This window comes from Macrobrachium nipponense, chromosome 3 (assembly GCF_015104395.2).
Source record: "Macrobrachium nipponense isolate FS-2020 chromosome 3, ASM1510439v2, whole genome shotgun sequence".
In the NCBI taxonomy this organism is placed as follows: domain Eukaryota; kingdom Metazoa; phylum Arthropoda; class Malacostraca; order Decapoda; family Palaemonidae; genus Macrobrachium; species Macrobrachium nipponense.
In genome coordinates, this window is record NC_087202.1 from 74,047,518 (window position 1) to 74,073,329 (window position 25,812).

The 25,812-nt window shown below is 38.0% G+C and overlaps 1 protein-coding gene across 5 annotated transcripts; it reads left to right on the forward strand.

The window, feature by feature from the left end:
- The first annotated feature begins 786 nt into the window (after window positions 1–786).
- LOC135221816 (ornithine aminotransferase, mitochondrial-like) lies at window positions 787–25,179 on the forward strand. Of its 5 annotated transcripts, XM_064259706.1 has the most exons (10): window positions 787–917; window positions 5,093–5,264; window positions 8,798–9,022; window positions 11,087–11,310; window positions 17,605–17,698; window positions 18,339–18,496; window positions 18,884–18,976; window positions 20,921–21,080; window positions 23,627–23,820; window positions 24,076–25,179. In XM_064259706.1, exons 2-9 carry the CDS (start codon window positions 5,093–5,095, stop codon window positions 23,785–23,787), a joined length of 1,287 nt encoding a protein of 428 aa, XP_064115776.1. In that variant the 5' UTR covers window positions 787–917; the 3' UTR covers window positions 23,788–23,820; window positions 24,076–25,179. The 5 variants fall into 5 exon arrangements, with proteins under 5 accessions (XP_064115776.1, XP_064115775.1, XP_064115778.1 ...); XM_064259705.1 differs by lacking the exon at window positions 24,076–25,179 and having other exon boundaries at window positions 23,627–23,825; XM_064259708.1 differs by lacking the exon at window positions 24,076–25,179 and having other exon boundaries at window positions 796–862; window positions 23,627–23,825.
- Window positions 25,180–25,812: the final 633 nt, after the last annotated feature.

Sequence of the window (25,812 nt, forward strand, 5' to 3'; positions counted from 1 at the left end):
CAATTAGGCTTTCTCAAAACGTGATTATGAAGACTCGGAGACATAAAAAGCAAAGTGTAGTAGCCCTGCAGCATACCGTATTAATCAACTTACCTACCAGTATATAATACGCGTGTGTGTTTACAGAAGCGTGAGGCCCAGGTAATCGGGATACGAAAATATCCCTTTAAAATTGACTGATGCCTAAGAGAATTCATCTTCTTCTTCAAGGTTACAGACTCGGAAGGAAATGTCGCAGTGGAAAATTTCGTGATAGTTGGGAAGTACACGGTTTTTGGTATACCTTGCACAACAACAGTCTCCAACGACGAGTAGTACTAGTATACCTTTCGTTAGGCGATTTTACGCCTCATTCTTAAATAGTTTTGACGCAAAAGTTGTTACAAATAAGTTTTCCGTACTATCTTAATTCGAAGACTTTTAATTCACTTGTTGGTATCAGTGCTCGGTAACACACCCTCTTATTCTGAGCTCCTATTGGGTGGACTTGCCTCGCCAGCTGGAGGTCAGCAGTTTCCAACTCACATTTATGTTTAGTGACATTTGCCTAATAATCTGTAGAACAAATGCTGTCGTGCTTTTCTTTTTGGGAAAAAAAAATTGCTGTTTATAGATAAGGACATTTGTATCAAAGAGTTTATGAAAGTTCGGGCCTGTAGTTGCAAGGTATTGTAAAATATACATTTATGTAGAATGGAAAATGAAAACTGTAATCTACCGTAATCCAGAGAGTATTTGGCAACTGCGAAGTCGACCCAACTCGATCGGGAGGGGGTAAGGTTGGGTGGGGCGGGCACTTGGGCATTATCAGCCAAGGACGGAACCTCGTACGATTGCAGCCGTGACTAGAAAACTCAGTCTGGTTGGTGAAATCTCCTTAGATAGTAGTACTTGGCGAGTGACGCTACAGTGCAAGAGTAAGATACAGAGAAATGGCCTATTTGTGCAATAATATTTCAGTTCGTTAGAAAAAAAAAACCAAGATAATGCGCTCGATCTTCATCGAGAAGTGTAATCTGTGATTTTTCCATGCGCATTCCGGAGAAATGGAAGATAGGATGATCTGGAACATGAATTAGAAGTGAGATGAACGAAAAAAAAAAAAACTACACACATTAGAGTTTCTCCAGTTCGTCCATACATGACGTCTTTTAAATGTCAGTTAAATCAAGGTCTAGAGAATACGTATTTTCTTGACCTTGAGTTGAATAAGCCATGGCTAACTTTAATTCCTGAACTTCTAGTACAATATGATATATACATGATCTGTGAGACCTACAACGGTGACCACACTTTTAACAAACAGCAGCGATGACGGAAAAATTTCTGAGTTCGTTAGTTTTATACTAGATATTTTATTTGCGAAAGCAGTGAAACAATGATCGAACATTTATGAAAGTGACAGTTCAATGCATTGCGCTTAGTGGTAATTGGAATTGGATGGAAGTTTTGTAAAGAAAACAACAAGTTTCTGTACAATCGTTTTTCGTAATGTTCACGGAAAAGTCGTACAGCGCGCAGTAGTCGATGCAGGACACATACATTATATATATATAAATATATATATATATATATATATATATATATATATATATATATATGTGTGTGTGTGTGTGTGTGTGTGTGTGTGTGTGTAGAGAGAGAGAGAGAGAGATCGTGCGCGATGAGCATGTTCATCTGAAGGTCTCATTTTCGTACGAAGTCCTTTCGGCTTCTCTGCTTTACATACCTTCGTTTAGCTTTACATACCTTCGTTTATGAGAAGCTTGAATCTTAACAGAGGACATTTCCTGTCACATAATTTGCGCAGTTGTGCGCCCGGTGTAAACAAGTTCCGATAAACAGTTTACGAACTCTTGTTCGCTAACTGTTCGTGTTTAATGTATAATCTGCTTCGGTCCCTAACTGCAACCCCTTATGTTTCTTCTACTGTAGTACCTCCTTTCACATTCCAACTTACTTTTCACCCTCTCCTAACAATTGATTCATGGAGCAACTGCGAGGTTTGCCTCCTGTTACAGCTTCCAAACCTTTTTTTTTTTACAGTCAATTTCCGTTTCAGCGCCGAATAATCTTATAGGTCCCAGCGCTTGTCCTTTGTCCTAAATTCTGTACTCCATTCTATTCTAGAACAGGTATATATCTAGTCAGTAATGATACGTATGATACATGCTCCAAGAAAGGATGTAGCATTAAGGCCCTCATACACTGAACGATTGTCGTTATCGACCCACATACACACTATTCAGACAGTGTGAACGATTTCCGCACCGATTTCAGTCTGAACAAAGATTTTGTCTCGAGAAGCGTTATATCGGCAAACAAACCCATACACTGAACAATCTGTGTATGACAGACTTAAGTCGCAAGCCAACAACCTGGTCGCGACAGATTCCCGCCGAAATCGTTCAGACACGAAGCTCCGCCCACTTTTGCATTCAGACAAGCCCATACACAGTGTTTTTGCGAACGATACAGTCAGTCGTTCAGACCAAGGTATATAGAATAAGATATACCTTGGTTCAGACAATCGTTCAGTGTATGGGACCTTTGCAGTCGTTAACACCTACAACAAGGTGAGTCGGGTAGAAACCACAAAATCTCGCCAAGACATAATGTTGAATTGTGAAGAAGATTCCACTGACCTGTTTTTATAATGTTTTATTATTTTTTTCTTTTTGTCGTTTATAATCAGTCAAACGAGTTTATTCCATTCAGTAAAACATCTTTAGAGCAAATAATTAAACTGGTCACACACGCAAAGAGAGAGAGAAGTTTGTGTTCTATCAGCATTCCTTGAAAACATTAAAATATTTAGCTTTGAATCTTTTACCGTGATAATCCTTATTTTCTCTTAAGTAAATTCTCAATACAAAATAATTCTTTTTCTAAAAACGCCTTAGCTTCTACAGCATCCCAAAAACTGGAGTAATTATCATGGAATTGCAGTAATCGTAACATTGATATTATTTATGTGCATTGGGAGTAGAGAGCCATTTAACTTGGTCTATTAATTTTTTCAAATCTGTGATGTCAGGGTTTACTTACCTTATTGAACAACAGGTAATCTTATAACCAATGGTTCCATGTAACGTAAAAACGCCATACAAAGAAACAAACAGGTAATCTTGCTATTTTTAAACTCGGTTGCTGGCTGGTCCTGTCAGAGTAACTCACGCCGACGCCGCTGTGCACCGTAGACATTACTCCAGGGTCTATTCAGCGTCCCTTTGGCCCCTAGCTGCAACCCTTGTCATTCCTCTTACTGAACCTCCGTCTAGGTTCTTTTTCTTCCTTATTGTTTTGCACCCCTCCTAACAATTGTGCCAACGGCCATACCACGTTGATAGCGCCGCTTCTCGTCAGTCCTAACAATTGTTTCAATAGTACAACTGCGAGGTCTTCCTCCTGTTACGCCATCCAAACCTTTTTTGCGGTTCAATTTACATTTCATTGGTGAATGACCTCATATGTCCTGGTGATTGGCCTATTGAATAACAGGTCTTAAGAACAATTGCATTTGTAATTTAGTCCCTTAAGTTGAGTGCTTCAACAATCAAGTTGTTTGCCCAAAGCTAAGTATGGCCGTTGGTTGTTGTCAATTCCTGAAGTTTTATTTACATAGGCTGTGACTTCTTTATTTCATTACGAAATTTGCAGATTCATCCAAATGTGTATTGGTGTTTTTCTGTGCGTTATTAATTATTGTTCCTGTTCTTAATGAACAGATTTCATATCGAACAAGCTTAAGGAGCAAGAGTCCACTTCGAAGTTCTGTACTTGAGTTATTCTTAATTTGCGTGAATCTCTATGGTTCATTGTGCTCTGTGAACGAACATGAAGGGGCTGGTTTAAAGCAATTACTTAGTCTTCGTATGATAAGAGACCCGAGGCCTATGTGAAATATTATCTTGGAAATTTATGATTAAGATTCTTGTTTAACTCTCTCTCTCTCTCTCTCTCTCCAAGGTAAGCAACGGGGTTCAAAACGCTAACATTTATAATGACGGTGTAGCCTGTTTTTGTTGACGTGGATTCCGGTTGTTTCTTATGCATTTTAGTTTAATTACCAAATGCGTATTACATTTGTAATTACCAAATGCGTATTACATTTGATTATTCCTTTATACATGCATGCGTACACGGACGCACATTATATACACGTATGTTTGTATTTTGTATTTTGTATTTTGCCTTTTGTATTTTGCCTTTGCATACAGAAACGAGCGACAACGAATGCATGCAAGTTGGCGTTTGGTAGCAAATCAGATTGCACTAACATGCAGTATACCAGGTACGTTTTATTTTGCCCTAGGGAGAATAAGCGAAACCTGTTTTTCCTCACGACGCCGGTTAGCTCAGTGCACCGTCACACACGTACTACGAACCTTCTCCTCCTTCATCTCATTTTCAACAAACCGCTGTCAAGGACGAATGGCCAGGTCTGTCTTTTGTGGGTCAGTTAGTCTGTTGTTGCAGTGTTTTTTATGAGAGCATTAGTTCGTTCATCCTATTAATAATGTCAACTGGTTTTTTTTTTTTTTTTTTTTTTTACTGTCAGCCCGCGTTACACTGCAGGGAATTTTATTTAGACGTTGTGGTCGTCTTTCTTCCCTTGCCTTCCACTTTCATCATCTGCTTCTTTTAATATTTCTTTCTTATTGCCGAAGGTATTATGTTAAGCTTTCTTTCTGCCATGCGTTTGCTTCGTCATGGGATAATTGCTCTCCTTTTTTTGAGGGTTGTGATGGTAATTTATGTTTTTTCTACAATCACACTTTTCGAGATATGTTTATGTAACTGTAACAGTTATGCGAAGCTGGTCCGCAGGTCTCCTTGTTCATACAGCCCTCGAAATCTTTTTTGTTTTATTCAGAGGCCACCTACTTCTACTTATTCTTCTCCTATTTTACAATATTTATAATGTTATTGAATTGCTCTCCACCGTTAAGTTGTACGTTACTTTTCTCAACTGCAAACTTCAGATGCAAAGAATAGACGCACGTAGGCTACACGTTACTGAATTTTGAAACACACATATGCATGCACTAATGATTATGAATTTACAATTATCGGTCATTTAACTTGGCAGATGTGGCAGCGAGTTGTCCAGTCAGTTCGAAAAGGAAGTGGGCTGTGTCTCCACGCAGGATCGCGATCTACGGGGAAGAGATGCATCAGCACACAACAGATTATAGAAAGGGAAGAGAAATTCGGTGCCCACAACTACCATCCGCTTCCAGTGGCTCTCGAGCGCGCTCAAGGTAAGCGGGTTACATGTGCTGTGATGGAGAGCTGCTGTCATCTTCGGCTTATGCAATACACATCTTTCGTAGTTACTTAAAGGTCCGTTCTTGTATATGCGTGTTTTCGTACATGGTCAGATATATGCACTACGTAACGAGGTATGGTTCAGCTCTATGAACTATACTCTGTTTTTTTTTTTTTTTTTTTTTCATCTGTCCATCCGCCTGTGGTGTTTTTTATGGTAACACTGCGTCCCGGGCTTTAGATAGTTACATTAGCTTACATTCAACGATTAAAATAATATCCTATTTTGAATATTAACGGTGTAATTCGCATATAGTAAATTATTAAAACACTTTTCAGTTGCAAATGTACACCCAGATATCCTTTTATTTACCTAAAACTTACACACAGCGTAACTATTTAAAGCCCGGGACGCAGTGTTTCCATACAAAAACACCACAGGCGGATGGACGGTTGAAAAAAAACAGATTATAGCTATGAACACAAGCACAATAAATACAACGTTAATTTGGCAGTCTGCAAGTTCTACGGAGCGAAGAGGGAAGAGAGACCTTTACGATGACTTAACAGTCTTGTCCGAGTTTATATAAACAATCATCCTCAAAATGTAAATTTGCTCTGACTTTTGCTCTTGTGGGTACAAACTACTGACCAAGACACAGAGTACATGGTCTGTCAGTAGAGTTCTCGGAGAGGAAGATGTGTATACAGGGCCGAGGACATTTTTAGGATTTCTTCCCATGATTTCGTTTTTATTTTTACTATTATCCACCAGTGTTTCTGTATAATTTTGTATATAGATGTGTGTGGAAATATTTTAATGAAGATATGGACCGAAGGAATGATTCGATAGACAATTATAGCAGGTGTTTTCTAGATTAGAACATTTAAATATTAAATAGGACCTTGTCGCAACCCCAGTCTAAAGTAAGCGAATAAATCAATCAGTTTTGTGAATGTAACTAGAGATTTATTGGTTCTCATCTACCTAATCTCCATGCATTTGCTTTTTTTAATTTTACTTGTCAAACCGTTTAAGCAATTCACTTGAATGATTCCACTGAAAGGCTACATTTTCATAGACCTATTTTCAGGGAATGCAAATGTGACATTTGATTTTAACCGAAAAATGGTATCAGGCTGCCGCATAGAACTGTTTTATGTTATACAAATAGGTTTATATATGAGCAATAGAAAAGGTCAAAAGGAGTCTAATCTGTGAATAAAATAGATTAGAGTTCTGTGATCACGGCATTAGTCTCATCTACGATGGCTTTACTTTACTATTGCAATTATCAATGTGAGGACGACTTTTCTTGTAATGCTGGTAGAATTATTTTGCGAAAGTATCTCTTGACTCGGCGGTGAATTGCAGTTTCTGAGGCGAAGTTGTATTCTGTATAGAATTGCTCAGAACAAATGATCATTTCTTAACGACTCGCTTTTGAGCTTATTTTCTCTGCTAGGCTAACATCTCTAGTAGAAGCAAAATAAAGTCTACGTCTTTGACCTTCGTCAGGTTTTATGAAGAGTGACGGAGCTTCTCACATGCATTAAATTTTTGTATATTCATTTTCATTTCCTGTATCATTTCATCACGCTCACTATATTTTAGACATCTGCCCACACGAGGCATCAGACGGAATTTGAATCACGTGTTCTTCTCTTGATTGATAATTTAGTCTCTACAACCAAGGACATCATTCTAGAGAGAGAGAGAGAGAGATAACCGGTCCACGTGTGATGGCGTAGATATAGGGGCTACTTCTGTTTGAATATTTTTGAAGAATATGCTAACACTTCTATATTAATTTTGCAATCATTATTTTTTTTCTTTATTAATTCCCATCCCCCTTTATGTTTCAGTTGAACTGAAATCATTAGGACCTGAGTTATCTAGCTTATACACGCTTTTCCACATTCTAGTTGTCCTTCAGAATTTCTCCATCCTCGGTCACCCAGATACAATCTGCTCCATCAGCCTATTCTGTCTCAGTCATGGTTCTCCTTTTCCTTATCCCATTCCTGTCCCGTTTTAAAATGCCAACCACATTAATATTCTCTACTAAGATTCGCTCTCTGGAAAGTTATTTATGCCAATGGACCTGTCATTGAAAATTTCACTGCCTACGTAGTGTTTGTTGACTTTAATTCTTCTTCCTAGTTTTAGTCTATTTTTATATGGGGTCGCCGTTGTGAATGAGTCGTCTCCATCGATTTCTGTCCTGTGCATCGTTCTCATTAATACTTTTTAATACCATATCTTCCCCAACACAATCACTCCATCTCTTTCTTGGTCTTCCCTTCTTCCTTCTACCCCGCACTTCCATTTCCATCGTGTCTTCCAACATGATGTTCCTCTCTTCGTAACAGGTGTCCATACCATCGAAGCCTTCCCTCCTGTATTTTCTTCGATATTTCAACTACCTGTGTTGACTTTAATATCTTAGCCATATGTTGTCTCTCTAGTTGTGTCCAATGCCGGCCCAAGATTTATGAGAATTTCCGCTTCATTAGTTTCCACAGCAGCAGAAGATTAGCGACCATTTTCATTTGCCAGCATAAGGCCGATAACAAAATGTATCTGGCAGACAACAGAGCTCCATAGCAGTCTGTCTGCTGCTGGCGAATACTGTAAATTTCTTTGTGGGGGGGGGGGGTGGGGGGGGGGGGGGGGGGGGTAGGGGGGGGTTGACAAACTATATGATTTAATGCTCTGCAAGAATTAGCTAACAGAGTAAACGACTTCTAGTCCGTTTTGGTACTATAGTAGATCCACATCAACCGTGCATCTGATATCTAGGCCCGTCCCTTACGACGCTCCTGAATGGCTGTTGATAAGCCAATCACAGGGCCAGAAACTCTCAGTCTCTCGATAGAGTTCACATAGGCAGGATGTATGTTCAACCTCTCCTGAGGGATAAGTCTTTCAAAAGTATCCCTCAGGAGAGGTGGAACATACATCCTGCATATGTGAACTCTCTCGAGAGACAGACTTTCCAGCCCAGTGATTGACTTATCAACAGCCAATCAGGAACGTCGGTTACGTGAAGTTTGGTGTAATGCATTTACAATTAATGCCTTTATGTATAGAGTTAACGTTAAAATTAGATTTGCATGACTAGTATTTCAATTGAATATACATAAGGTTAGTTACTAAAGGTTCTTTGCAGCGTCCCTTCGGCCCCTATAGCTGCAACCCCTTTCATTCCTTTTACTCTACCTCCATTCATATTATATTGTTAGCATTTTGCTGTCCACCCTCTCCTAACAATTATTTCAGTGTAACTATGAAATAATTGTTATTTCATATGACGGACGATTATGAACAGGTGTTATGTATGTGATCACTAATTATTAACCCTGAGATATCTGATAACTGATACTTGTTACACCTTTGTAACCTTTCACTCTCAATTTCCCTTCCAGCGCTGAATGACCCCATGGGTCCCAGCACTTGACCTTTGACCTAAAACCCCATTCCATTCTCTATGGGTAGTATTTGAAAACTTCGTTTTCATTGCAGGGGTGTTTGTGTGGGACGTCGAGGGGAAGCGTTATTACGACTTCCTGAGCGCCTACTCGGCCGTCAACCAGGGCCACTGCCACCCCAAAATCGTCGCTGCCCTGGTGGAACAGTCGCAGAAACTAAGTCTGACATCCCGGGCCTTCCACAATGACGTCCTTGGCGAGTACGAAGAATTCGCTACCTCCCTCTTCGGATACGACAAACTCCTTCCCATGAACACAGGTGGGCCGAGTTACACAGTTTACTTCTGTACTAAGTTTAAGTATATCTTAGTTTAACCAGACCACTGAGCTGATTCACAGCTCTCCTAAGGCTACTGACCCGGAGAAGGATTAGATATTTTTACCTGGCCAGGAACCAATTGGTCACCTCGAAACGGGACCTACAGCTTCTTGTCGGATCCGAACCACATTATATCGAGAAATGAATTTCTATCACCAGAAATAAATTCCTCCGATTCCGCGTTGGCCGAGTCGAGAATCGAACTTAGGACCACCGAATCGGTAGTCGAGCGCGAAAACCACTCTTCCAACGCGGGACTCGCTAAATCAGTCAGGCTGAAGAGTCTGGCTGTGTGTCGAACGAAGGGAGACGATTTGTCGAATTAAATTCAGTACGTGGATATATCGTGACCAATTCAATGACATCATTTGAGCCATGGATTTTTGTTTATTCAGTTGTTGTTATTGCTAATGCTGAATGTCCATGACGGACGATTATGAATACGCGTTATGTACGTGATTACTAATTATTAACCCTCAGATATCTGATAACTGCATGATAGCATCCTCTTCATCTTCTTTGCAATTGATGATGAGACTTCACGTTTCTTATGAAACCTCTTGGTGATTTCGAGATCTGTCTTGTTCCCTTTGTAAGCAGCACCCTCAAAATGAATCATGTTTCTAGCCAACCAGATGCTGACATGGCTTTAGATATTAAGATATTAAGTGACGATGCTCTGGTGACCATTCATGCCAAAGTGCTTGCGGGAATGATAATTCGTTTTAAAACCATTTATATTTGGTTTTTATCATCGGCTAACCGACTGATTGCAATCAGGATAGTGCGTGCGTGGGAAAATAGATTTAAACAGACAAATGTTACCTATCTGGTTGAAGCACCAGGTCGTGGTGTTGAGGTATCTCTGACAACTGCAGCCAAATTAGAATTTTAGACCCCATAAGAAATGTCGAGTTTGATCACTGGGGACTTTACCGAGTGAGGACAAACTTTTATGAATCAAATACTACTACTACTTCTACTACTAAAATTTGTAACAGTAGTGATGCATTTGCGCTCTAGGCAAAGTAGTTTTTCTTCGACTTTTACTGTGAGATTTACGGTGGACGCGAAAGTGTCAGTATAAACCTATGTTTCTTAAACTTTCTTGTGCAGCAGACCCCTTGTATTAAAATTACTCATGAGGTAAATTATGATAATTTCCCTCTTTGGTTTAAAAGTGTTTTCAGGGTATAATATATCGTACTAAACTTGCTACTGAATTATTTATTAATGGCTTATCTTCAACATAAATGTTTACATTTGACTTAGAATAACTTCCACAACATTTAGGAATTTAGGACGTTTTGGCCATAAATGTTTTTGAGCCTAGTTTTGGCCTAAAATTTATCTGATACCGACGGCTAAATTATCCTGCCCACCCCTTGGAACATTCCACGGACCCCTGGCGGTCCGCCGACCACACTTTAAGAAACACTGATATAAACGAAGAAGAAATGAAAGAATTAACGTTTCATTTCTGGAGGACGCCAAGAGTCGAGTGAAGCTGGTTATATCTGTTGGTCGACTGTTAATTAATGGAAGTTAGCATAAAAGGTCAGTCATGAATAATGCAAGTTCATTAAGAAGCCCTAGCGTCTGGAAATCCAGTTAAGCGACTTTATTTTTGTTTGGATATCAAGATAGTGATTAGAAAGATAGTGATTAGAAACGACTTCTTTTTTTTTCAGTGGTCATCCCCAAATACCTTTCAATCTATAAGTAATAAAAGTTAATAAAATTTCCTTCATTTGCAGCATCCCCTCGGCCCCTAGCTGCAACCCCTTTCATTCATCTTACTGTACCTCCGTTCATATTCACTTCCGTCTCCTAACATTTGTTACATAGCGTCAGTGCTTTGAGATTTTCCTCCTGCTAACTCTTTCTAAACCTTTCTACTCTCAATTTTCCTTTCGGCGCTGAATGACCCCATAGGTCCCAGCACTTGGTCTTTGGCCAAAATTCTGTATATTCCATTCCATGATCTTCCTTCTTTCCCACCAGGTGTCGAGGGGGGCGAGACGGCGTGCAAGTTAGCCCGCAAGTGGGGCTACATGGTGAAGGGGATACCCAAAAATGAAGCCAAGATCGTCTTTGCTCAGAACAACTTCTGGGGTCGAACCCTGGCGGCTGTTTCCAGTTCGTCCGACCCGACGGCCTACGAGAATTACGGGCCTTTCATGCCCGGGTTCTCTCTCGTGCCCTACAACGATTTGAAGGCCCTCGAGGTAAGGATAACCAATTGGTTCCTAGCTACGTGAAAATATGTAGTCCTTCGGGCCAGCCCTATAGAGGATTACTTTAATTCGAGGTAAGGAAAGCGTACGACATAGAATGGCTCTTCGGTTTATTTCAAGCCTAGCATTATTATATATATATATATATATAATATATATATATATATTATATATATATATATATATTGTATATGAGAGAGAGAGAGAAAGAGAGAGAGAGAGAGAGAGAGATTCAGTTCATCATATACTCGTACATATAATCCAGGCCACCAGTGACATTTAATGCGCGTAACATTAAACACACTACTAAAAAGAAGCAAGGCCACGACTGTAATTGAGAATTCATGCTTTCTTTAAGCTTTAAACGAAAACATTGATGCTTTTCCCCTGTGACCTTCCTCTTATCTATAAAAAAAATAGAGTAAGCGAAAGCGTTTATCACTGTTTACGAGAGTCCTTACCAAGGTCACGCTGTATCACTTCTGCTGAAACTACAGAGAGTTCACAGGACTGAAGCAAGCATCATAATTGCGCATTTCGCTTTAGCGTCAAATGATTTTGAGGTTTGAGTATGTATCTGGTAATTTACGCTTGCAATAGATAGGTGCATTCACAGTGTTGTTAGAGATTCACTATGTATGAAAAGTTTTATATGCGCATTTCTTTTATCTCTTAGTGTTCTTCGGTATGAATATCTTAATGCGCAGTGTAGTTATATATAGTCTAGCTGTCTCGTCAACACGTAACAAATTTTTTGCTTTGTCCCATGGTCCTTAAAGTGGGCCTGATCGAAGTAATATGTATAATTTTGCAACGTTCTTAATAGTCTCATGAATCTGCTGTTTTCTCTGCTTTCTTAATGATCAAGGAAAGGAGTATATTTTCTGGCCATTATTGTGTAGCTGGTAACTAGACAAGGGCATCTCAACCACTTGGTAAGCAGGCACGTGTTGAGCTAATAGATCGGAGTCACAGCTGTTTGTTGCTTACAAAGAAAGATTTCTGTAAAAGAGCAAATTTCTTGTGTTGTTTTCTCATAATCGGTATGAGCAATGTTACTGAATCGATTGCTGGAACTATGGTACCTACAGAAAGACATTCGTATTTTAGCCTTAAAGTGTAGTTGCGCTGTGCATTTTTACTGTAGAACGTTAATGAGACAATAGCGCCAAAGAATTTAACTTTTAGTTTTATGACTTGAATCGATTAAATTAATTCCATGGAAAGCACTGCTTGATCCAGATCCACAGAGTTCGCTTTCATCTCTGAATAGGAGAGGTTTGTTCGCTTTCCGTGTTTTGTGCTTGTAGTATCTTTCACCTGAGATCTATAATTATAGTATGTACACCCAGTTACAAAAAGCGGTCAGATCATGCCCTTCTTGCCCTGAAAGTTGCCCACGTTCAAACAACCAGTACATAGTTAGTGTGGTTCGAAAGGGAGGAGGAGGGAAATTACGGTAATAGCGTAAAGAAATGCAATGTTGAATGAAATATATATGGACAGAAAGAGAGAGAGAGAGAGAGAGAGAGCTTTTATTGCTATTTAGTTCTTAATCTGACGGATATAGAGACCTTCTGCTTTAAGAAACATGTTATCATATATTTTTTTGAAAAATAATTATTATGAAATCTTATCACATCGTATTGTTTTTAATCGTTATCACATTTTCTAAATAAAAATGCCTTAAATATCGTTGGAACTGACTATTCATATTAATATTATTCAGACGAAAATATCCTTTTTAATTATCCTACAAGCAGCTCTCTCTTCTTCTCTTCTCTCTCTCTCTCATCTTTCTCGCTCTCTCGCTCTCCTTCTCTCTCTCATTCTGTCCTCCGTCTTATATCCCTGGATTGACTATTTAAATAATGGTAGATGTTTTATATGTTATTTGGATATGGCCAAGGATCATCAAACCGTAAATGGCTACTCTACCAACTTGTGCTAGGCTGTATCTGTATTTCTTATATTATAGAATATTTATTATATTATTTCCGAAACTCTTTGTGAAAATAAATTATGTGAAATGAAATGCAGCGAAATGTGTGCATCGGTGCATTAATATAATGATGGTGAGGTATAAAGTATGCAGATGTTGCAAAACTGTACACTATTAACATATTTAGTCTCAAATTATTTTGGGACAGTCTTTTGGCCTGGTCAGATCGGTCGCGTCTTAGCTAACCATCCTCCCCCCAGCCCCACCGTCACCCACTCCCTGCCCTCCGGCTCACGCTTGCTGTATTCGTGGCTTCAGCGGTTACGTCCTACACACCTTATTGGTGTTCCCCCTCCAAGCTATTCAAGAAACCTACCACTTTCGATATCTCCTCTTCATTAGTCTTTTATATAGCCATGAGCCGCCATCTCTAAAAACGTTGCCATAGATAAGTAGCTATATAATACATAGATTATAGTGCACAAGATTATGTTAGAACAGTTTTTCCAAACGTATAGATCAACACAATAACCTCGACTAACACTTACTTAAGTGTAGATAATCGTAATTACCAAATAAACCTCCACAAAGGCTGCAAACACGACTATCAAGACCACTGGCGTTACACAGCTCGTCCATGGCTGTGTGTGGCACGTTACATCGTGGGAAAACCAGGATTTATAACGTAAACGATAATTAACAGACATTAAACAGATATACAAAGATGATCTCAGTAACCCTATAAAGCTATGTGCCATTGGTGATGGCGACTTAGAATCGTTGATATTAACTGCCATCATTAAAGGTATGACAGTCATTAACTTATAAATGTTGATAAGCGAACCCGTCAAGACTTAAATTAAGGTCACCCAATGTCACCTGTCCCCCATCACCTTTAACCCCCACCTTGTTATAAATATCCTTTTATCGCCGCACCTCCTCATGTTTAGGATTTCAATGTCTCACAGTTATTATGAGATTGTATTGAGGGATGTTTTTTGGAAGGTAAAATAATACTCAGATGACAGTATTTCGTACACTATTATATTTTCCAAATGTTTACAATTATTTTCTTACAAAAAATAAAAACATGGCAATTTAAAAGACTAATGAAGAGGAGATATCGAAAGTGGTGGGTTTCTTGAATAGCTTTGAGGGGGAACACCAACAAGTTGTGTTGGGTATTAGTAGCTGAAGCCATGAATAGAGGCGGAGTAAAAGAGAGCAAACGTAAGCCGGTGGATGGGGTTGGGGGGCCGGGGTGGGATGGCGGCGGGGGTGGAGGGTGGAGGGGGGGTGATGGTTAGCTAAGACGCGACCGATCTGACCAGGTCTAAAGACTATCAGCAAATAATTTGACACACTAAATAATATGTTAATAGTATACGGTTTTGCAACATCTGCATACTTTATACCTCACCATCATTATATTAATGCACCGATGCACACATTTCATTGCATTTCATTTCACATAATTTATTTTCACAAAGATTTTCGGAAATAATATAATAAATATTCTATAATATAAGAAATACAGATACAGCCTAGCACAAGTTGGTAGAGTAGCCATTTACGGTTTTGTGGTCCTTGGCCACATCCAAATAACATATCAAACATCTACCATTATTTAAATAGTCAATCCAGGCGATATAAGACGGAGGACAGAATGAGAGAGAGAGAGAGAGAGAGGAGAGAGAGCGAGAGAGAGAGAGAGAGAGAGAGCTGCTTATAGGATAATTAAAAAGGATATTTTCGTGTAAACTGAACAATATTAATAATGAATAGTCAGTTCCAACAAAATTTAAGGCATTTTTATTTAGAAAATGTGAAAACGATTAAAAACAATACGATGTGATAAGATTTCATAATAATTATTTTCCAAAAAAGAGATATGATAACATGTTTCTTAAAGCAGAGGGTCTCAAGTATATCCGTCAGATTAATAACTAAACAGGAATAAAATCTCTCTCTCTCTCTCTCTCTCTCTCTCTCTCTCTGTCCATATATATTTAATTCAATATTGCATTTCTTTCCGTGACTACCGTAATTTTCGTGCGCTGACTTCTCTAAGATCGCTAAGGTGGGGCCAGGTAGAAAAGGCAGAGCTGTCATATCTACGGCTATGTAAGTCCCATTAAATGCTTTCCGCAGATATAATCCTTCTTAGGAGGATTCGCTTTAGACCTTGGGAGTCGAGGGAAAGGGTTTGCTTCTTCCCTGTTAAGTTTTTTTTTTTTTTTTTTTTTTTCCATTCCCGATTCTATTTAGCTATTCTTCTCTCTCTCTCTCTCTCGCTGAGTGGCCTGTTGGCTCCGGTGTTTGGACTTGAAACATAAATTCATAAGTCAATCGACCTATTATGCCCTTGGAAAAGACAACCACTCATTCTTTCTCTGCATAACATTTTTATCAAAATCATCCAAGTCAGTCACAGGACTCACTTTCTCTTCTTTTTTGAAACCCTGGAGATTCCACTATATTTCCCGCCTCTCTTGCTTCTTAAGTCTACGAATAGTCATTTCTGACACTCTTGTTGCTTGAGATGTTCTCTGGATAGCCTTCGAAACATCAGTTACAGGACCTTCAAGATGTTTTTATAAAATGAAGTATTTCAGGAAATTATAGACTATTTCCTTGGCCTCAGGTGGTGGGTGAAGACGTTCACGGGAGTCACTTGGGCTAGGCTGTCCATACTTTTCACAGTGGGTGATCAAGTGCGAGTATCCTTTAATGATATTGACCATGACCTTTTAAATCCTCTTAAAAACCATAGGTCCCCTGAACTCAGATCTGGCATCGCCGGGGAAAAAATATGCCATATCTTCATTTTCATTAATGAAACTGAGGTTTTAACAAAGAATATACGAAATAGGATATATTCAAAATATCTGATGCAAACAAAGAATCACATTTCAAGAAATGAAAACTATTTCAATAGACTCCATGAAGCTAATATGATTACCATAACATGAAAATTGGCAAGGTATGATATCTGTAAAGCTGTAAAGCCACACCACAGCGATCTTAGAAAAGTAAACGCACTATAACGATGTACTGGTTGAACGTGGGCCACTTTCACCGCTTTTGTAACTGGGCATCTTTCACCTTAGACCTATTTAACTAGACCTTACAAAGACGACATCTTTTACATTAGACCTAGTATGTACATAGACCTTACAAAAACGACGTCTTTCACCTTAGACCTATGTGAGTAGACCTTGCAAAAACGACATCGTTCACCTTGGACCTATGTATCTAGGCCTTAATAAGAAAATGACATCTTTCACCTTAGACCTATGTACTACGTAGACTAAGGCCATAAACAAAGAAAGATTATTTCAAATTAGTTCTGAAGATTTTCTTCTCCCGTCGAGCGGCCAATCCCTCGTTATCCAGATCAAGGTTACAGATAGCAGCGGAGTCCTTCTACCCTTAATTGGAGAGCGCCTTGCCCAGTAAAGGCAGGATGCTATGTTCCTGGGGGTGTTCCGATTTATTTCTTTAGTATTACCGTACAAAAGCGGTTTGCTATTTATATTTCATTAGAGAAATTAACCCTGATATACCCTTTCGTTTCATTACGCCTTTGAGCACGTCTGCCCCCGTATCTGGCCTGGAGTTGAAATAAAGAATGTTTATTATTATTTGCTGGAAGAAGACCTTCATTAATACAGGTTTTATTGAAAATAATGTCTATTTCAGCCGCGTTTTGTATAGAAGTTTCTCTATTCTTCTTATTACGGACATTTTTTTCTGTACTCAAGTTAGCTATTAAAACGCCAAACGGGGGATTCATAATAAAAAAAAACTTCTATACAAAATAAACGCGGCTGAAATAGCCATTATTTTCAGTAAAAGTTGTATTATTATTATTATTATTATTATTATTATTATTATTATTATTATTATTATTATTATTATTATTATTATTATTATTATTATTATTATTATTATTATTATAATGTGTTTAGGTAATTTTTGTGATTATTATTAATTAACTAATTAATTAATTAATTTATTTATTTTTTGGTTTAGCACAGTCCTCCAATTCGACTGGGTGCATGGTATTTATAGTGGCGGATTCCGGGTTGCATCCTGGCTCCTTAGGAGTCCATCACTTTTCTCGATATGCGCGCCGTTTCTAGGAGCACACTCTTCTGCACGAGGCCTGGAGCTACTTCAGCCTCTAGTTTTTCCAGATTCCTTTTCAGGGATCTTGGGATCGTGCCTAGTGCTCGTATGGTTATGGGTACAAAAACATTATTATTATTATTGTACAAGATGCGTCCAATTCTGGCATCACAAACATCGAGGGTAATTAATAGTCTCATATCCCTTTCCAGGAGGCTGTGTCGGATCCCACGGTAGCTGCTTTCATGGTGGAACCCATCCAAGGCGAGGCAGGGGTGGTGGTGCCAGACGAAGGATACCTGAAAGGTAAGGATGCGGATGAAAAAAAAAAAAAAAAAGGAATGACGGAGATGGAGTGATAAGGGTGGGGGTCGTACTTCCAGTGGGAGATGAGTGAATAAGAAATTTTTCCAACACTCCACGTATACGGAAGTGATAATGGGTTGTGTTGGAATAAAAATTATATAATTATAATAAAAAGGGATAAGTACCTAAACATATAATAATAATAATAATAATAATAATAATAATAATAATAATAATAATAATAATATATGATGATGATGATGATGATGATGAAAGTAAACACTCTTTTAAACATGTTTTAATAATAATAATAATAATAATAATAATAATAATAATAATAATAATAATAATAATAATAATATTACACAGTTTCTCATACTTTATAAACTTTATAAATATATTCTTGTAAAAAGAATTATTAAAAGTTTTTAGCGCTTCTAATGATTTGTATACTTTTAATATTTTCAATTTTTTCATGTACACCTCTGGATAGTAAGTTTCTGTTCTTTGTACGTAACTTGTTTCTCCTCATTTTTAGTTTTGTGGTCAGGTACCTTACCTCAGTCTATGAATTAAAAGCAGTGAAGCCCAATTATTTCGTCATCAGACGACTTCACTTTACTCTACCTTGGCCTTCCAGGTGTGAGAGACATCTGCACCAAGCACAACGTCCTTTGGATCGCCGACGAAGTCCAGACTGGCCTGGCAAGAACCGGCAGAAGGCTGGCGGTGGACCACGAGGAAGTGAGACCAGACATTGTGGTTCTCGGAAAAGCACTGTCGGGAGGAGTCTACCCGGTAAGAGCAGAACACATCAAAAGGTTTTAATCTTTTAAACTTTTATTCCATTCACTAAAGTGTCTTACGGCAGGATTTATGACTTTTTCTTGCGTTTCGCATCTTTCTGGAAATGCTGAATGCTACGATGGATAGTTCTGAATGCCTAACTGGGTTCATTTTCATATTAACAATAAGGCCACTTTGATTATTTAAATACACACATGCTTGGTGTATCAGGAGTACCATAGAATAATGGTAGTACCTTGTGGGAGTCATATATACTGAGATTGATGATAACTGCTCAATTTACGAACTTCAGTGCGTCGTTGACTACATTTCCTTACCGTTGACACAATGTTAAAAAACTTGGTATTCTCTCCCCTAATGTCGATGCTGATTATACAGGTCTCGGCTTGCTTGGCAGACGACGAAATCATGATGTGCATCAAACCGGGAACGCACGGATCTACGTACGGAGGCAACCCCGTGGCTTGCAGGGTAAGGAAGTTTCCAAAGATGTTTCTTGGGAATGAATGATGAGATGAACATTCTTTAATTTTGCGTTTGTTTAGCATGCATGTTAGACTTTTCGGTAACTAATTATTTTTAATGCATCATAAACCCAGCTTAGAGTAACCGCCAGTGCACCTCACGTGCTCTTTGCAGCTTCCCTTCGGTCCCTATAACCATCTCTCGATGGCCATGCTATAACCCCATCAGCTCCCACGTTGCCAAATGCACTTCTAGGCCTATAACCATTGTCTTTTATCCCTTTTAATCTGTGGGTCAGTTGATGTCTCCTGGGAGCCATATATTCTTCTGGCTGATCTCTCTTGCCTTGACTTTCCCTAGAAAATCTTTCCATTCTTCCAAGTCTGTTTTTCATATAGGCCTAATGGACTTCCGCACTTTTAATTTACTTTTTGTGTGTTAAATTACGTACATATATTTGTAAATTCCAAGCTCGCGGAAGGTCTCCCATTTGTTGATACTTGTATACGTATATATATATATAATATATATATATATATATATATATATATATATATATATATATATATATACGATATATATATATATATATATATATATATATATATATATATATATATATATATACACGCACACACACACACACACACACACACATATATATATATATATATATATATATATATATATATATTATATATATATATATATATACACACACATAAAGCTACAAATGTCCTTTAATATTTAACATAGATGAAAATATATTGATTCCGAGGTGGAGCGAATTGGACATTAAAGGACATTTGTAGCTTAATAATGCATATATATTAAGCACGGTGATGTGATAAGAATTCATATATAGTATATATATACAGAGAGAGAGAGAGAGAGAGAGAGAGCGTGGCATCAATATACTTATTATAGGTTATGCAAGTGAATTATCGGCATCTATTTCATTTATTATCTATATAATATAATATATTCCCTCGTTTATTTCCATTAAGAATACTATTCATAACATTTTTCTATTCTTATATCCGATTTTCTACTTTTCTATACATACTTAGTTCCAGCTTTGTTATTTACTCGGAATAGTTCATTGTTTTGTTCTTTGTTATTGTACATGTTTTTATCGTCAAAATACACAAAATTTATTTGCTCATGAATGTCATATATAGAAAAGAATGCCAAGACTATATCCAGATATATTACTGCGCGTTATACTAAACTATACAAAACTTTTAAGTAACAATTCTTCATTTATATAAGTAAATTAACTCTGGGAACTGAAAAAAGAAAATATTTGCATTAAGAATGGTAGCAGCCCAGCATGAAGGACGGTTAAGAAACTACCTCCATGCCCTCAGGTCAGCTTCACGCCTGAGATAGGAACTGGCAACGCTGGAAAATATTTTGTTGCCACGTTTAAGAAGAAATGTGTTGTATTTTTGCTGTTAAGAGCTAGAAAATTACGTGGGCTTTTAATAATCAGCAAAAAATAATCAGAAACCAATTATATTTGCGTTGTACAACTTATGTTACCTTCGTATACCTTACAACATGAGTGGGAATATTTGATTTGGCATCGCCGGTCACCGCCGATGCCCCACCCTTTTCGCCATCAAGGAACCGATAGGGTATAGCTGCAACCTCTTTCATTCTTTTTACTGTATCTCCATTCGTATTCTCTTTCTTCCATCTGACTTTCCACCCTCTCATATCGATTTATTCATAGTGCGTCTGCGAGGTTTTCCTCCTGTTAGCTACACCTTTCAAACGTTCTTACTGTCTCTTTCAGCACTGAATGACTTCATAGTCTCAGCACTTGGCCTTAGGCCTAAATTCTATATTCTCTGAAATGTATCATAGAGGTGGGGGAGGTGTTTCGGGGTTGGGGTTAGCGTTCTCTTAGCACTTTTTCTCACTTAACTTCTCTTTTTTTTTCAGGTTGGAATGGCAGCCCTGAGAGTGCTGGAAGAAGAGAAACTGGCCGAGAACGCCCAGAAGATGGGCTTGCTTTTGCGGTCTGAACTGAGCAAGCTTCCGAAAGACGTTGTGTCCATAACGAGGGGAAAGGGTCTTCTGAATGCTATCGTTATTAATGAAAGTAAGACACTCTTTTTACATTCAGATTGAGTTTATTAGTACGAGGTCAGATTGGAGACTTGTTACGTTTATAGAAGCGAGTGAATTCATAGTACTACTCTTATTATTTGTTTCCTGCAAACTTGTAAGTTTCATCTATTCCTGCCTTCTGCTGACGTCTCATGAATTCAGTTTTGTTTTATTTTATTTTTTTTTTCTTCTTCATAAGTATTTATTTATCCCCTTTTTGCATAACTTGTCCCTCTGTGGGGGATGATTTTCCTTTGGAGCTCTCATTTGGTTTTTTGTTCCCTTATAAGTATTTATTTATCACCTTTTTGTTTAACCTGCAACCCTCGGTGGAGGATGAATTATTCATCATTTTTTTTTGCATAACTTGTAACCCTCTGTGGAGGATGGTTTCCCTTTGGAGGCCTATTGGATTTTTTTTGTTCCCTCATAAGTAATTATTCATTTATCATCTTTTCTTATAACTTGTCCCTCTGTGGAGGCTGATTTCCCTTCGGAGGCCTCTTGGGGTTTTAGAGTGTTGAAATTGTCCACAAGGTTTTCAGCTGAAGACTATAATAAATAACGACAGAAATTATACTCACGTCACCTTGAATTTGTCAAGGAAATTTTTTTCCTCACTGACAAGACTCGAGCTTATCAGAATTACAAGGACGTCGTTGAGTGTATTCGTGCCAACGTGAACTTAACAGCAAAAAGACCTCAATGTTTTTTTGTCACTGATAAGGCTGTCTAATCAGTCTCATGGTAATGATAAGAATATTTTTCCTAATTCACGATTTTTTTGACATGGCGTCCACTCTGTGTGATGTGTAGAATGATAGTTATTTTTCACTGCTTATTAAGTTCTTTATAAAGTATATACCCCTTACGGTGTTAGTGCCATCAGTGCACCTCATGCTGTGCACTGTAGGCATTATGTAAGTTTCTTTGTAGCGTGCCGTCGGCCCCTAGCTGCAACTCCTTTCGTTTCTTGTACTGTACCTCCTTTCATATTCTCTTTCTTCCATCTTACTTTCCACCCTCTCCTAACAATTGATTCATAGTCTAACTGCGAGAATTTCCTCCTGTTGCACCTTTCAATCCATTTCAGCGCAGAATGATCTCGTAGGTCTCAGTGCTTGACCTTTGACCTAAATTGTATATTCAGTTCAATTTGCAAAGTACATAGACACAAATTAACACACGGGTCAACTAAAACTTACTGTATCACATTTCATTGCATTGTTCAGTGAAACGATCAAGCAACATTCATCCTGCCAATTAAACGATATGACACGTAAGTCCATCATTTTAGTAACTGCAAGTGCTTTTGAGTTTCACAAATGAATTGGGACCGAGAAAAGGACCTATTGTATGTAAGGTACCGTATTTCAACCCAGCTGACCAATTTCTCGAGGTTTCGGTTTTTTGATAATGAGCGCAATGTCGATGGCTGTATCATAGTTGCATCGTATTATAACTTTTAATCCTCTTCCTTAAGTTTGTTGTCAGAGCTGGGTTAAAAACGTGCCCAGAATTAAGGCCAAATCTGTCAACATTCAAGTCACGACTTTAAACTTGATTTGGTCATGTTGTTGGGCACCGTATTTAGCTTGACTGATCTCAATTTTACATCATTAATATTCTATTGTATATCCTGGGAAACCAAAGAAGCCTGAATCCAAACAGAATGTTTCTCTTTACCTTGAGGTTTAGGGCTCAAAAATCTGTCTTATAGGGATAGTAATCCTTTTCTTATGACCACTCATTTTGCAAGTAAATTACGTAGTTTTAGGTTACTATTTATTCCGAATCTTTTGTACTCCACAAATTAAAAAAGACTGGGTATAAGATACATCTGTACCTGAATTCAATTTTATTCAGGAGCTTTGCCGATTTACCTAAACGAAAAATTTTTCTTAATACCATTTATGAAATCGTATACGCATCCAAATCCTCATGTGTTAGGCATTGAACAGTACCTTATTACACATTGAACCTATTAAAAGGGTGTTTCTAGAAAAAGATGATACTTCTAGCAAGTCACTTTTAAATTCCTCCCAAGTTTTCAGCTAACTGGGCATCAACGTGTTAAGGAGACGACAAAGAAAAAATGGTTAAGAAATTCACAGTCTCGTGAAGAACAAATTATTAAAAAAAATCCGCAATTATATATACATAGAAATATATAACTGAATCACGAAAGTTTGGAACGTGATAAATCCATAAATAAAGGTATGAGACACGAAGGAAAAAATAAACAACGGAGTTTTTGCAAGATCTTTCGACTGAACGTCCTTTACTCAGCAGAGTTTGTTTGCTGAGTAAAGGACGTTCAGTCGAAAGATCTTGCAAAAACTCCGTTGTTTATTTTTTCCTTCGTGGCTTATACCTTTATACATAGAAATATGTTTTAATATATAACTGTGGATTTTTTAACAAATGAAAACTTTTAAAAGACTAAGGAAATGAATGTGGAAAATATCTTAAGTTACTTTAATTTACAGTACATTAAATAAAATAGTTTAATTTATGTTTTTCATTTTAATTACTTAGGGTACGACGCGTGGGAGGTCTGTCTGCGCCTGAAGGAAAACGGCCTCCTGGCCAAACCCACCCACGGGGACATCATCCGTTTCGCCCCGCCCCTCGTCATCACGGAAGAGCAGATGCAGGAGTGCATCCACATCATCAAGGATACCATCCTCTCCTTCTGAAAACCATCCTCTCTCTCTCAAAGTCATCCTCTCCTTTTTCCTTTTAAAAACCTCCATCTTCTTCTGAAAACCATCCTCTCTCTCTCTCAAAGTCCTCCTCTCCTTTTAAAAACCATGATCTTCTGAAAACCATCCTCTCTCTCTCTCTCTCTCAAAGTCATCCTCTCCTTTTAAAAACCATCTTCTCCTAAAAACCATCCTTTCCTTCTCAAAGTCATCTTCTCCTTTTAAAAACCACCCTCTCCTTCTGAAAACCACCCTCTCTCTCTCTCTCAAAGTCATCCTCACCTTTTAAAAACCATCCTCTCTTTCTGAAAACCATCCTCTCTCTCTCTCTCTCAAAGCCATCCTCTCCATTTAAAAATCATTCTCTCCTTCTGAAAACCATCCTCTTGTTTTAAAACCGTCCTCTCCTTTTAAAAACCACCCTCTCCTTCTGAAAACCGTCCTCTCTTCCTCAAAGCCATCCTCTCCTTTTAAAAGCCATCCTCTCCTTCTAAAACCATCCTCTCCTAAAAGCCCTCCTCTCCTAAAAACCATCCTGTCCTTAAAACCATCCTCTCCATCTAAAAAACCATCCTCTCCCCTTAAAAACCATCCTCTCCCCTTAAAAACCATCCTCTCCTCCTAAAAACCATCCTCTCCCTAAAACCGATTCCTCTCCTAATTTAAACCCTTCCTTGTGCCTTCTTCCAGCGATTCGTTGGAAAGTGCGGCTTTTGAACTGACAGTCACTTAGCATCTTTTAACTCTTGTCTCTCTCTGCCTTTTCTATGTACTGGGTAAATGTTAACTATAATCGTAATATATAAGTAATCTATGAGATCTATGATTCCACGTGAATATATGTCAACACATCAGAATTTTTGTTTATTTTTATACTGTAGTTATTATGACGGAAATATTGATCAGTTTTCATTTTGATATTCTCGTATCATTTCGCATATCTGCTTTTATTGATTGACGTCAGAGGTGATATGAGTCAATGTGATATAGTGCAGGTACCCTGATTTCAGTGTTTGTAACAGACGATAGACGTGGAAGCCTTTACAATAGAAATGTTTTCACTTTTCCAGCAATCTATCGTGTATCATAGCATAATATGGATTGTACAGTGTACTGGTAGCCTAATCTTTAGCCTACAACTGTACAGGTGCTAAGGACCTGTAGATAAAAGTCTCCAGATTTCAGACATGAATTTGTCGTTGTTAAAACCTTCTTGATTACTCTGTTCAAGCTTGAAACTGCTACATTTGCTTTGTTAAATAAGGTCACTTTCAGTTACGAGACAGTGCCATGTATTCTTCTACATTATTACTGTATTATTACTGTGCTTATGAATAGTATTAGATTTTTTTTATACGAGTGAAATAGATGTCTAATGCTTGTAAACATATATTTTTTTTTACAAATAACCTTTCAAAGCCAGAACCCAGTGTTACTTAGCTGAAGCTCTGGTTACATGCAGTATCCTGTATTCAACGTATTTAACTAATACAGTATCCTGTATCAAACATATTATCTAATATGTTATTTGTACTCTCAAAAAGTTTCGATTAAACTGTTGCATTTAGCTACTACAAGGAGAATTCGACTATATTTCATGAATGTAAGCATCTTTAGTAAGATGTGAGCTAGGTCTGATAGTAGTACTGAGTTTCGTAGTATTGTCAGTCACAGGGGTTACTTGTAGCAGTGTGTTCTCCTATTGGTCAAATTTTGTAAGGCTTATATTAAAGATTCGAGACCTGCCACTGTCTGCCGTTTTGCGACATGTGACAAAGTCAGTGAATATCGGAAACGTAAGCAGTACTTCCTTGTTTTGATGAAAGCAAATAGGTATTTCTATATAAGCATTCCGCATGACCGCATCGTTCGTCCCCGCGAATTCGAAAGCCACCAGGAATTGTGGCGTCTAATGTATTTCGCCGTGTTTAGTACGAGTCCTTAGGGGTTAATTACAGTCGTCCGAATAAATATTACTTAAAATTCTTGTTCAGGAGGTAAAACTGCATAGAAAAACCG

Bases quoted from the DNA above. Each gene is read 5' to 3' on its own strand.
- LOC135221816 (XM_064259706.1), top strand. From the start codon at position 5,093: ATGTGGCAGCGAGTTGTCCAGTCAGTTCGAAAAGGAAGTGGGCTGTGT. The intron at 5,265-8,797 runs GTAAGCGGGTTA...TTTTCATTGCAG, and splicing joins GGCTCTCGAGCGCGCTCAAG to GGGTGTTTGTGTGGGACGTC. The intron at 18,497-18,883 runs GTAAGAGCAGAA...CTGATTATACAG, and splicing joins TGTCGGGAGGAGTCTACCCG to GTCTCGGCTTGCTTGGCAGA.